This window comes from Octopus bimaculoides, chromosome 15 (genome assembly GCF_046866305.1).
Source record: "Octopus bimaculoides isolate indiv1 chromosome 15, ASM4686630v1, whole genome shotgun sequence".
NCBI classification, from domain to species: Eukaryota; Metazoa; Mollusca; class Cephalopoda; order Octopoda; family Octopodidae; genus Octopus; species Octopus bimaculoides.
In genome coordinates, this window is record NC_142942.1 from 27201425 (window position 1) to 27216120 (window position 14696).

The window sequence follows — 14696 nt, forward strand, 5'->3', positions numbered from 1 at the left end:
TTAGACATACATAAGACATAAATATATACACAAATATACACCTGATGCATGTTTTCAGTACATACATATTTACATTCTTGAAACTCCAGAGCTGTATGTAGCCGATTTTCCTGATGGCCTGAAGCCATTCCTCTGTCAGATACTTCAATGGAAACCCTCACTAAAATGCTAGTTTTTCACCGGGTATCGCTTTTTGGGGTACTTGCAATGATCATGACCGAGAGAGGATGACAGTTCAATTCCCACCGCTTCAGTGAGCCAAATTCCCACCTCTTCATTGGGTCAAAACATAACCTCACAACAGCCTATTCTTAAGCAGCAAATGGCATGGTCAAATGATTTCACAGGCCTTACCTGATGAAATGGTTACTCCTCTTCCTCTACAGGATTTACCAGAGTCAGCATACATTACCTCTTAACACATATGTCCCATCTCCTAGCTTTTGGCCCTGTCCACAGAATATCAATATGCATGTTCCTTCGGACATAAATCAATAGACGCATATCTTTGTCTGAATTGATAGCATTACAACAAAATATCTATGCAGTCCAAAAGATATATATTATCTTGGACTGGTGGTAAAGGACCTATGATATCTATAAGGATATGTCTGAAATGAGTATTGGGGTAGAAAAAGTGCCTAGAGGTATGATGCTGAACTTTAGCTTTCTGGCATGATATACAATTGTGTACCCAGTTACAAATGTCTTTTTGCATACTAGGCTCTACAAAATGACATAATTAATTTTGCAAAATTGTTGCAAAATACCAGGATGAGACAAATTATAGAAAGTGAAGAAGCAGGCTCCCATTAGGTGTCTGCAAAATTTGAAATCGCTTGGAGCCGAATCATACTGTTTTAAATAATATATATATATACATGGCTCAATGGTTTGAGCATCGGGCTCAAAATCGTGAGGTAGTGAGTTTAATTCCCAGACTGGGCTGTGTGGTGTATTCTTAGGCAAGACACTTTATTTCCCTAGTTCACTCAGAAGTGAGTTGCGATATCACTGGTGCCAAGCAATGTTGGCCTTTGCCTTTCGTTTGGAGAAAATCAATGGCATGGAGAGGGAAGACTGCTATGCATGGGTAACTTATAGAGTAACTTTCTAGGTGCAATCCCGGCCCTTCATGACCATAGGGAGTCTTTACCTCTTTTATATACATACAAATATACTTACATACATGCATGAATACGTTCGTACATATTAATGGCAGTGCTTCAGTATGGACTTAGCCAAGATAGTGAAACAACAAAAAGTGCACACACACAATGACCCACATGGAGGGTTAAAGATTAAAATAAAAATATATGAGGGTGCATGGCCTAGTGGTTAGGGTGTTGCACTCACAATTGCTAGATCATGAGTTCAATTCCTCGATTGGGTGGTGTGTTGTGTTCTTGAGTAAAACACTTCATCTCACATTGCTCTGTGATCCCTCAGCCCCTGTTCAGACAACGTTGATTTGATGGAGGGAGTGTACTAATGTGCAGCATGAACATTTGATCACAATAAACAAATCATTTATGCAGGTCGTTCAGAAAAAGCTAAATGCTCATACATCGTCTTCAACCATATATGATATCAAGAAGTTCCTGAACTCTTCAGATATAATGCACAGAGAATTTCTTCCACTTTATATATAAATTGAAAGGAGGGTGTTGTTTTATTTTGTTTAGAAGAGGAGATAGAGAGAAGAGGAAGGAATGGAGGAGAAAGAGAGAAGAGGAAGGAAGGGAGGAGAAAGAGAGAAGAGGAAGGAAGGAAGGGAGGAGAAAGAGAGAAGAGGAAAAAAGGAAGGAGAAAGGAGTGAGGAAAAGTGAGAGACAGAAAAGATAACGAAATCATGTATCTTTGGATGGTCTTTGACTAACGTGATTGATGCTAAATGACCTTTCAATATGTGAATTTTGTTTTTTGGAGAAGGCAGGAAGAAAGACAAGAAAGAATAAGAAAGAAAAGGAAAGGAGGAAGAGACACAGAGATAAAGAAGCTTTTTTAAAATTATAATGGTCAATCCATTGAAATTTAATTACAATTCAAGATGTCATTCTTGATTCAGTCATTGTTTTGAAAGTCTCCCTCTCTCCCTCCCTTTCTCTTATATACATGCTAGCAGTATAACTCGACCTTGTCCGGGTGTGACTTATTACGCCATCTACGATAAGTCTTGCTAGGTGAAAATCAACTAAAAAAGAAAGCCTTACAACGAAAAAACCCTTATGATGTAAATATGGTCATAATTCAAAAGACGATGAAATTAATAGGAGGGAAAGTCTGAAGGCTGTTTTGCGTAACATTATTAAGCGTACGTAAATTTCATCCGTCTAATTGGCTATAGAAATGCTTGTGCAAAACAACTTTTTGCGCTGCCCTGATTATACATAGCAGGGTAATCCTTTTCGCAGGAGCTAGGACGGCAATTTCTGATGAAGCAATTGCTGGCGATCTGTTGCTACACAGTTTTGCCAGAATTCTATCAGCTTGGGCAGAAGATGTTGATGCACCATTTTGCATTATGTTCAATGTAGCTTCTGGAATGTGGTGAATTGCTGCAGTCTGTTGCTGTCACTTTAAACCGGTTGCTTTCTTTCCCCAGCAAACTCTCTTCTTTGGAGGCATAATCTATGTATATATTAAACAGAACAACAAAAGTTATAATAGATGGCAGGGTCGGTAATTTTCACATATCTGTAATTTTTCAGATTAACACCCGCACGATTACCCATCCTAAACCTAATCCTAACACTAACCCTAACACTAACCCTAACCCTAATCCTAAAACCCTAACCCTAAAATCCTAATCCTAACCCTAACACCCTAGTGAAAATCGTGGTATATTTACAAAACATTGACGAACATGAGTTATATTTTACTAAATGATTGTGTACTTGCATGTGTATGCGTTTGAGAGAGCGAGAGATGAAGAGGTAGAGAGAGGGGTTGAAAGGAATAGAGGTAGTTAAAAGTTTTCTTATGACGGCTTATCTTCACTGCCTATTACTTCATTAGAAATCTACGGATGCACATAATAGAGAAAAATGAAACAAATATGGACGACTTGCTCCGAAACACTTCTCAAAAATAACCTGCAGTTGTTTCCTTCAAAATTCTTACATGCTCGAAATGTACATACATCAAGGTATATTTGTAGAAAATTTCACGAAAAAATATTCATTTTGCTGAATTTAAGTGGAATTTCCGAAAATTGTACCCCACCCCCCCTCCCAAAACACTTTCACCGAAAATTTTTGTATATTCGGAATCTAAATAATAAATATATGCACAGAAAATTTCATTAAAAAATATTCATTTTTCTGAAAGTCATGACCTTCCAAAGTCGGGGGGGGGGGAGTACAACTCTGTAGTTATGCCACATTGACGAATATGAGTTATATTTTTGTGAATGATTGTGTTTACTTGCACATGTATGCGTTTGAGAGAGCGAGAGAGGAAGAAGGGGAGAAAGGAATAAAGAACGAGAGCAATGTGTATGTTGTTGTCACAGATCACGTATGTGTGGTTGTGTGTTTTTACGTATCAATGTTGTGAAAAATAGGTAAAGAATACTGAGAGGAAAGTTTAATCTATGACTTTGTATGTATCACTTTCTCTCTCTCTCTCTCTCTCTCTCTCTCTCTCTCTCTCTCTCTCTTACTCTAAATATATTATATGTTGAGCGCGTGTGTAAGAACGCTGTTCCAGGTAGAAGGGAAGAAATATAAAAGTTGCTAGAAACAACAGCCAAATCTCCCTTAAATCACACAAAGTAAACGGAATTTTAAAAATCTAATTACTGCACTGGAAAGTTCACATCGAGAAAATTCCATTGATGTAAAAATTTTTACGAAAAAGTGGATTTCTATAGATGAAACACACACACTCACAAACTCAGCTATATAGATATAGATTAACATATTTGTAAACATACACATTACATTTTCAGGAGAGAAAGTTATAAAAGTATGGAATAAATCTAAAAAGTCCGAAGTCCAATTAAAATATACATTTTCTCCAGTGTTGATTGATTTCAAAATGATACGTTTGGAGAGGGCCAAACTAGAGTATTCAAGTACTCACATTATTTCTCCCCCGTCGTATTTTTGGAGAACATTAACTGGGTACAGTATCTGCGTGAGATAAGTATGTAATGTTCATAATTTGTTTTGGTGAGTATTTTTTGATAAAATGCAGTTTTATTGCCTTTCGGAACTTTGGGTCATCTCCTTGTCCACTTGCATAGTTGGATGTGTTATCTATGGATTCTTGCACTTTGGCAAATGGAATTGTTGGTGTAGTGGATATGTATCCTGTCGTAGTGAGTTGGTCTGTTGGATTTGAATAAACTGCAGAGACTCGGTAATCTGAGTATAACTTCATTTATTTAGTATAAATGATACTGTGTTGAGCGGACATCGAAATATATCCCTACATTACAAATTTGTATAACCAGCTACGAGTTATACGCAGAGAAAACACATTTGCGTGATTAACATCACAGTATTAGTTTAGCTCGGTTGATAGCAGTGAAAACCGCTATTCGTACAAGCGAGTATCTTGACTGAGTTGATAGCAGTTAAAACCGATGTTCGAACGTACGAGTCAGAAACCAAATTCAGTCTAATATCTTTATTAGGCACTACGGCCCGAACACAGAGGGGTGTAGTGGCACGAAATTATGGCCGCCATTAAGGAAGTACAATCTACGCATGCGCAAGTGACTTGCCTTCCCGGAAGCCCCTCGAATGCGCATGCATAGTAAAACCAGTACTTAAAGCGCTTCTTTCGTTTTCTAACTCTCTTTAGCACGATGACTTCGATGTAACAACTTGCTCCTTTCAGATGCCTCAACGAAGCTTTTAACCTTCCAATGCAGATTACACGTAAACCGGCGGCTGCCAGGCTGAATAACACAGGATTTGTAAAACCAAGCATCACCAAAAATAAAACTTATTTTTATTATGTTGTTAATTGTTCTACTGTTTCTTAATATATAATTTTGTTGAAAGGTGATAGAGAGAGACTAATGTCTCTATTGTAACTATCAACCTTTTACACTGGTGACCCCAAGTACAGAATACGAAATTTTCTCTCTCACAACTCGTCAACCGGGAAGAGACGACGGTAAAATAATTTGTCACGATATCTACGCCTGCCTTTCAAAAAAAAGAATCTCCATTTTCTGTCACTCAGTCAGTGCGTGAAGAGACGAAGTAAGAAACAGTAATAAACAATCGCTACAAATCCACATGGTGTCAATTGGACTACATTACTTCAAAAGTATGATATCTTGTGTTGCTATCAGGACAACAATAAAATACAACACACACACACACATTTAATTTCTCTGTCCTGTCCTGGTTACATCTCTCTTGCAAAAAAAAATACGAGAAGGTTGGTGAAATTTTTTTCCTGCACGCAATACAAGCAACACACACACACACACACACACACACAAACAAAAGCAAACACCATTGTTTTTTTTTTTTGTTGTTTTACGAAATTATTTTTCTCTCTCCTATGCACACTGTTGTTTCAACACACAAAACAAGAACAACAACAAAATTATTGTTTCTTATCATCGGCTTTGTTTTTTTTGTGTCCTCGTATCGAGAAAATTTTGTTCCTTGTTTCTTTTCTTTCCTTTCACTTTGACGGAATCATTCTCGAACAAATATGCCCTCACACATGTTACCTCAATTCACTGGTGATGCCATCTTATGGTTCGCTCAACTAGAGGCTCACTTTGATGCATATGGAATTTCTCCATCGAATCAACTAAAATTCCTTTGTTGTAGTCTACCAACACAGCTTGCAACATCTGCTAGAGATCTAATTACATCCCCGAACCCAGACGCCACTTATGCGTCTGTAAAGGCAGAAATTTTGCGACGCAACACGAAGTCTGCCGAAAGCAGATTTAATGAGCTGATGGCTGATGAAGAATTAGGTGACAGGACACCTTCAGAATTTTTACGCCACCTTAGGGAGTTGAGCGGTGAGAGGACTGACGCCCCTCTCCTTCGTAAGATTTACCGTCTCACGTGCATACAATTTTGGCGACGGCGCTTGACGCCAACACGGTTGATCAAGTCGCCACCATGGCGGACAAGATTCTTGAATTTTCTGCTCAGCCAGCACACGGCTGTCTCTCTTCTGAGGTTTCATCAATTGCCTCACATAAATCCTCTCCCTCCTATGATGTTTTTGCTGACAAACTGGAAGAACTTACGCGTCGGGCGAATGATCTGTGCCGTTCTAAGCGGTCTTCTTCACGCTCTCGTAGCAGATCTCGTAGTCATTCGACTTCTAGGACACAACCTGATATGTACTGGTATCATACGAAATTCGCTGAAAAGGCACGCAAATGCATCCAACCATGCTCCTTTAAAGTTTCGGAAAACTTCCAAGGAAGAAACTGAGCACGTCTGTTTCTTCCTCTGCACTTACTTTTCATCGTGCAATTTTTGTCCAGGACTAGGTGTCGAAGAAGTCCTCCATGATTGATACCGAGTCGTGCTGTAGTATTTGGCCTCTTCGCTTTACTACTGACAAATATAAGCATTTGCTTATAGTGTTGCATGCAATTGATTCCTCCCCAATAAATACATTTGGTCAGCTTTCTCTACGCCTAGACATTGGTCTTCGTAGAGATTTTCAATGGGGTTTTGTCATAGCTGACATTCCGCATCCTATTTTGGGTGCGGACTTTTTGAATCATTTTAACTTGTGGGTAGATGTTCGGCGTCGGAGGCTTGTCAACAATTCGACATCCCTCTTTACGCTGGCAAAGGGCTCTACTAACTCAACTCTAAGCCCAGCGGTTTTTATTGCCACTGCTGGAGATGTTTTTCATTCGCTTCTAGCTTCCTTTCCCGAGCTGATGGACATAACTTTTAAGCCGGCAAAGCCCGCTCATTCCACCCCTCCATTATATCAAAACAACTGGGCCGCCTGTTTTTTCGCACCGGACCGCCTTAAGACGGCTAAGGCTGAGTTTGAACACATGCTTCAACTCGGCCTGATACGCCCCTCCACCAGCCCATTGGCATCTCCCCTTCATTTGGCACGAAAAGGTGATTCTGACTTTCGTCCGAAGGTGGGAGACTATCGGTGACTCAATGCTCTAACGGTCCCAGATGGTTATCCAATTAGGAATTTGCAGGATTTTTCAGTAAACCTACATGGCTGCACTATCTTTTCCAAGATTGATCTGGTTCGGGCTTATCACCAGATTCCAGTTAATCCAGAGGACATTCCCAAAACTGCCATCACTACTCCTTTTGGCTGTTTTGAATTTCTTTTTATGAGCTTCGGTCTGCGGAATGCGACAATCACTTTCCAAAGATTTATAGATGAAGTTGTTCGTGGACTTGATTTTGTATTCGCCTATGTCGATGACATACTCATCGCTAGTGATACAAAAGAGAATCATCTCCACCATTTGTCGCAACTTTTTCAGCGACTCCGCGCATATAATGTGAAGATAAACCCCGATAAGTGTGTTTTCGGGCAGTCCTCCCTGAAATTTCTGGGACACTATATTGATTCTAATGGGATCAAACCCCTTCCTGCTAAGGTCGATGCCATTCAACGCATCGCCGCGATAACTTCGCCATTTTTTAGGTATGGTCAACTTCTACAGAAGATTTATAGACCGGTGTGCAGACAAGCTACTTCCTTTAACAAAGTTACTACAAGGCCATTCTAAGAAGGATGCTCAACTAACTCTTTCTGCTGAGGCGTTGTCTGCCTTTGAGTCAGTGAAACCGGAATTATCCTCTGTTCCTGTTCTTGCACATCCGGCTCCTAATGCTCCGCTCTCTTTATCTGTGGATGCTTCAGATTCTGCGGTTGATGCTGTTTTGCAGCACACCGTAGATAATCAAACAAAACCTTTGGCTTTCTTTACTTGCCAATTGCAGCCTGCCGAACGCAGATATAGTACTTTTGATCGTGAGTTATTAGCGATCTATCTGTCGGTTCGGCATTTTCAGCACCAGCTCGAGGGACGGGAGTTTGTGATTTATACTGATCACAAGCCCCTTACTTTTGCTGTCTTCTAAAACAGACAAACTCTCTCCTCGTGCTTTCCGTCACCTGGACTATATTTCACAGTTTACAGGTGACATTCATCATGTGCCAGGGAAGGAGAACATCCCTGCTGATGCTCTCTCGAGACTCCCTGTCAGTTCTATTTTCTCTCCTGCAACAATTGATTTACTTGCTATTTCGCAGGACCAACCTCTTTTGTCGGAGTTAGATTTAACTTCGCCAAAATTCAACAATTGTAAATTTGCCTATCTTCCGCTCCCTTCATCAGAGGGCTGTATATTGTGTGACACATCCACCGGTTCTCCTAGGCCTTTAGTACCTGAGAACCATCAACGTTCTGTTTTTGATGCCCTTCATTCCTTGTCACATCCAGGCATCTCTGCAACAGTAAAACTTGTCACTGCTTGGTTTTTCTGGCCAACATGCGGCGATCAATTACCACTTGGGCACGCTCTTGCATGAAGTGCCAGAGTGCGAAAATCCATAGGCATGTTCGTGCCCCTCTTGGACAATTTCCTTCTCCAGAGGCCCGTTTTCGCCATGTTCACCTTGTTTGGTTGGACCATGGCCTGTGAGTCGCGGGTTCTCATATCTGTTAACTTGTGTTGATCGTTTCTCCCGCTGGCCAGAAGCCATTCCTATAGCAGATATTACTTCTGAGACTGTTGCACGAGCTTTCGTTTCTGGTTGGGTTTCTAGGTTCGGCGTATCGTCCAGCTTGACCACGGATCGTGGTCGACAATTTGAAGCCGCATTATTTCGTGAGTTATCATGAATCCTGGGGGTGCATCATATACGCACCACCAGCTACCGTCCCGCTTCTAATGGGATGGTGGAGCGTTTTCATAGGCAACTAAAGGCCGCATTGTGTGCCTCGCCCAATCCACAGTCATGGAGTGAATTTCTTCCTATTGTCCTTCTTGGATGCCGGACTGCGGTTAAAGCAGACCTTGGGTTTTCTGCAGCAGAATTATTGTATGGTACCACACTTGCATTGCCTGGTACGATGTTGGTACCAGACAAATCACAGCCTCCAAATCCAGCGTCCTATGTCACTCGATTACGAGATTATTTTTCTAACCTTCCTACTATGAGACCCCGGCAACAATCTCCACCTTCTAAAGTGCCATCAGACATTGATACTTGGTCACACGTGTTTGTTAGGGATGATTCTGTCAGAGGACCCCTTGTTTCTCCTTATAAAGGACCCTTTCGTGTGCTCTCTCGCACACCCAAATTTTTTTTAAATAGACGCTAATGGTCGTACGGAGACCGTGTCTGTCGACCGTCTGAAGAAGGCGTATTTTGATAAAACTACATCTTCCGTTGACAATACTGACATGCCCCCCCTTTCAACCTTTGTCAACACCATTATCAACGCCATCACCAACGCATACACCATTATCAACACCATCACCAACGCATACACCATTATCATCACCATCACCAACACATACACCTGTGAAAACTCCACCTTCGTCGTTGAGAATGACCACAAATGAACCCTATGTCACTAGGTCTGGCCGTACAGTGCACTGGCCGAAGAAACTCTCCAAGACAATTTATATTTGACTGCATTGTATATTATTGCATTTTTCAGCATTCCTTTTGTAAAAAAAGGCTCAAACTGTGTTTTTCCCTATTAGTGCTGAACACTCATAGACATTTCTTGCGCCACTGCATCAATCACAAGTCATAAAGGAACTGCAGTGACGTAAGCAGAAAAAAAACATTTTACCACCAACAACACTTACCAAGCTGAACTTGACTTGTGCCGCTGGAATATTTATTTTCCATGTGCATTATATTACATTGTTGGGTATTTCCATTCTCTGCATTAACAAATTGTTTCATTTTCATTGTATATCTACAGCCGCATCTTGTTTCAGGCGCCCACTACAATCCTTTCCTTGTTCGTGCTACGCACTCAGGGTGGGGGAAGCCATTGTAGTGGCGCGAAATTATGGCCGCCATTAAGGAAGTACAATCTACGCATGCGCAAGGGACTTGCTTTCCGGAAGCCCCTCGAATGCGCATGCGTAGTAAAACCAGTACTTAAAGCGCTTCTAACTCTCTTTAGCACGATGATGCCTCAACGAAGCTTTTAACCTTCCAATGCTGATAACACGTAAACCAGCGGCTACCAGGCTGAATAACACAGGATTCGTAAAACCAAGCATCACCAAAAATAAAACTTATTTTTATTATGTTGTTAATTGTTCTACTGTTTCTTAATAAATAATTTTGTTGAAAGGTGATAGAGAGTGACTAATGTATCTATTGCAACTATCAACCTTTTACAGGGGTACACCACAAGTACAGACACTACAATACAAAACGTGGGGTACATAGAACGAAGGATGAATGTTTAGGAGAGTGGGTTATATATCTTTAGATATACACCTAACTTTCCTACATTAAATTGGAAGAGAACTGAACGCAGAAACTCCAAACTGATCAACAACAACAAATATTTATTGTTCGGTGGAAAATAAAACAGCTTCTAATTGTCCGGTTTTAGAGTAGCCTGAAATGTAGATGTACGGTTCTTCGAGCCGGTGTCGTTATAGAGACAACTTGGTTCAACCACACTCAAATGGGAGAGCTTGCTTAGACGTCTTGCTTGGTCGCTGTCTGGCTTGGTAAGAGACAGTCTAATAGCGGGAACGCTTCGATGTTGAAACCCACGTATGCGTGGTTAAGGATTCAGCAATGGCGTCGGCCTTTTGGCGCCAATGTGACGTCACTACAATGGCTCCCCCTTGAGTGTGAAACATGAAATTAAAAAATTTTGGAGGGACGTCTGAGGCGAGATGGCCATCGAAACCACACAGAAAATGCGGCACAAATATATATATATCAAACACTCGGTTTTATCTTCACTGTATGAGTGGGACATCCCCTCACGGAAAATAGCAAGAGCCAACCGACTAAGATACCTAGTACCAGGCAACAGGTCGAAACTGGCATCGATGCTCAACCACAGCTCCGCAACTGACCACGACTTCCTGAGTACAGACACTCCAAATCAACACACTCGATTTTGTCGACTCTGTTAGAGTGGATGTTTTCACTCACGATAAAACAGACAAGAATTACAGCCTGCGACTTTCCAATTGTGTACTCAAAGAACTTGGTATAAAACTCTTACGTGTTCTGACTTTCTTTCTGCTGTGATTTCTCACATACATATAGACGGCCTGAAAAAATGTTCAATAAAAAAAAAAAAAAAAACTGAAATTGTCCAGTAAAAACGCAATAAATCAAACGTAAATAGTTTTTTCCAATTTCTTGGGCCAATGCACCGTCCTGCCAAACCTAGTGACATAAGGTTCGCTAGGGTTCCTTTGCAACGACGAAGGTGGTGTAATCGTTGGTGTGTGTGATTGTGATGGTGCTGATGTTGGTGTATGCATTGGTAAAGGCGTTGACAATGTATGTGGTGATAGTGGTGTGTGCGGCATTTGAAACACGGGCATGTCGTCCACGGGAGTTGAAGGTTTGTCAAGGTACGCTTTTTTCAGACGGTCGACAGACACGATTTCTGTACGACCATTAGCGTCGACCTTGAAAAACTTTGGAGTGCGAGAAAGCACACGATAGGGTCCTTTGTAAGGAGAAACAAGGGGTCCTTTGACAGAATCATCCCTAATAAACACATGAGACCAAGACTCAATGTCTGCTGGCACTCTAAAGGGAGGTGACTGTTGTCTGGGGCCCATAGATGGAAGATTGGAGAAATACTCTCGCAACCGAGTAACATAGGACTCTGGGTGTGGTGGTTGTGATGAGACTGGTACCACCATCGCACCTGGCAACGTCAACGAAGTGCCGTAAAGAAGCTCCGCCGAGGAGTAACCCAGGTCAGCTTTTACCGCAGTCCGGCATCCAAGGAGGACAACCGGAAGAATTTCAACCCAAAACTGCGGGTTGGGCGAGGCGCGCAAGGCGGCCTCAAGTTGTCGATGAAACCGCTCAACCATCCCATTAGAAGCGGGATGGTAGCTGGTGGTGCGTATACGATGCACCCCCAGGATTCGTGATAGGTCACGAAAAAGCGCGGCCTCAAATTGCCGGCCACGATCCGTGGTCAAACTGACCGGTACTCCGAACCTCGACACCCACCCAGAAACGAAAGCCTGGGCAACAGTCTCAGAAGTAATATCTGCTATAGGAATGGCTTCTGGCCAACGTGAGAAACGGTCAACACAAGTTAACAGGTATGAGAACCCGCGACACACTGGTAACGGTCCAACCAAATCAAGATGGACGTGACGGAAACGGGCTTCAGGAGAAGGAAATTGTCCAAGAGAGGCACGAACGTGCCTATGGACCTTCGCACTCTGGCACTTCATGCAGGAGCGTGCCCAAGTGGCAATTGATCGCCGCATATTGGGCCAGAAAAACCGAGCAGTGATAAGCTTTACTGTTGCTGAGATGCCCGGATGTGACAAAGAATGAAGGGCATCAAACACAGAACGTTGATGGTTCGTAGGTACTAAAGGCCTAGGAGAACCTGTGGATGTGTCACATAATATAGAGCCCTCGGATGAAGGGAGCGGAAGATAAGCAAATTTACAGTTGCTGAATTTTGACGAGGTCAAATCTAAACTTGATAAAGAAAGTTGCTCCTGTGAAATTGCCAGTAAATCAATTTCCGCGGGAGTGGAAATAGAATGCACAGGAAGTCGAGAAAGAGCATCAGCTAGAATGTTCTCTTTCCCTGGCACATGACGAATGTCACCTGTAAATTGTGAGATAAAATCCAGGTGACAAAAAGCACGAGGAGAGAGCTTGTCCGTTTTAGAGGACAGAGCAAAAGTGAGGGGCTTGTGATCAGTATAAATCACAAACTCTCGTCCCTCGAGCTGATGTTGAAAATGCCGAATCGACAGATAGATTGCCAATAGCTCACGATCAAAAGTACTATACCTGCGTTCGGCAGGCTGTAATTTACAAGAAAAGAAAGCCAAAGGTTTTGTTTGATTGTCTACAGTGTGCTGCAAAACAGCACCGACCGCATCCACAGATAAAGAAAGCGGAGCATCAGGAGCAGGATGTGCAAGAACAGGAACGGAGGATAACTCCTGTTTCGCAGACTCAAAAGCAGATAACGCCTCATCAGTAAGAGTGAGTCCAGCATCCTTCTTAGAATGGCCTTGCAGTAGCCTCGTTAAAGGAAGTAGTTTGTATGCACACCAGTCAATGAATCTCCTGTAAAAATTGACCATGCCTAAAAAATGGCGCAACTGTCGCAGAGAGGTTGGAGGTGCGATGCGTTGAATTGCATCGACTTTAGCAGGAAGAGGTTTGATCCCATTAGAATCAACCAAATGTCCCAGAAAATTCAGGGATGACTGCCCGAAAAGTCACTTGTCGGGATTAATCTTCACATTATAAGCGCGAAGACGCTGAAAAAGTTGCGACAAATGGTGGAGATGATTCTCTTCCGTATCACTAGCGATGAGTATATCATCGACATAAGCGAATACAAAATCAAGTCCACGAACGACCTCATCCATAGACCTCTGAAAAGTGCTAGTAGCATTACGCAAACCAAAACTCATAAATAGAAATTCAAAACAACCGAAAGGTGTAGTGATGGCTGTTTTAGGGATATCCTCTGGATTTACTGGTATCTGATGATAAGATCAATCTTAGAGAAAATGGTGCATCCATGCAGGTTCGCCGAGAAATCCTGCAAATTCCTGATAGGATAGCGATCAGCTATCGTCACTGCATTTATTCTCCGATAGTCCCCCACCGGGCGAAAATCCGAATCCCCTTTACGGGCCAAATGAATGTAGAGGAGATGCCCATGAGCTGGTGGAGGGGCGAATGAGGCCGAGTTGAAGCATGTGCTCAAACTCGGCCTTGGCCGTCTTAAGACGATCAGGCACTAGGCGACGTGGTCGAGAAAAAACCGGAGGACCAGTCGTCGTGATATAATGGAGGGTGGAATGTGCAGGTTTAACCGGCTTGAAAGTAATATCCACCAACTCCGGAAAAGACGCTAAAAGAGAATGAAAAGCGTCCCCAGCAGTGGCAATAAAAAATGCTGGGCTAAGAGGAGAATTGGTAGAGCTCCTTGCCGGCGTGGAAAGGGATGTCGAGTCATCGACAAGCCTTCGACGTCGGACATCTACCAATAATTGAAAACCCAAAATGGGATGTGGAATGTCAGCTATGACAAAAACCCATTGAAAGTCTCTGCGAAGACCAATGTCTAAACGTAGAGAAAGCTGACCAAAAGTAGGAATCGGAGATGAATCAACAGCGTGCAAAACGATTTCAGAACGGTGAGGTTTGTCGACTGTTAGACGAAGCGGCCAAATACTACAACAGGAACCAGTGTCAACCATGAAGAATTTCTTCGACACTTGGTCCTGGATGAATATTGCACGATTAAAAACAGGTTGGGTGGAGGAAAGGGACGTGCGCACTTTCTCCTCTACTCGTTTCCCGACGCCTTGAACGAACAAGGCTGAATACATTTTGTCGCCTTGTTCGAAAAGTTTGCATGGTACCAACACAGACCTTGCTTCTTCCAGGTAGCTCCCCGATCTCGAGAAAATTTTCGAGACCGGGAAACGCTACGAGATTGGGAACCAGCACAAGATCTCGAGAAACAGAGG

General features: G+C 42.3%; 1 protein-coding gene across 1 annotated transcript; it reads left to right on the forward strand.

Annotated features, from left to right (window-relative positions):
* Positions 1–6505: 6505 nt before the first annotated feature.
* Positions 6506–7123, forward strand: LOC149132454 (uncharacterized). Its single transcript, XM_089363353.1, has one exon. The coding sequence runs from the start codon at positions 6506–6508 to the stop codon at positions 7121–7123; it is 618 nt and encodes a 205-aa protein (XP_089219479.1).
* Positions 7124–14696: the final 7573 nt, after the last annotated feature.

Coding starts and splice junctions, on each gene's coding strand:
- LOC149132454 (XM_089363353.1), top strand. CDS start 6,506: ATGATTGATACCGAGTCGTGCTGTAGTATTTGGCCTCTTCGCTTTACT.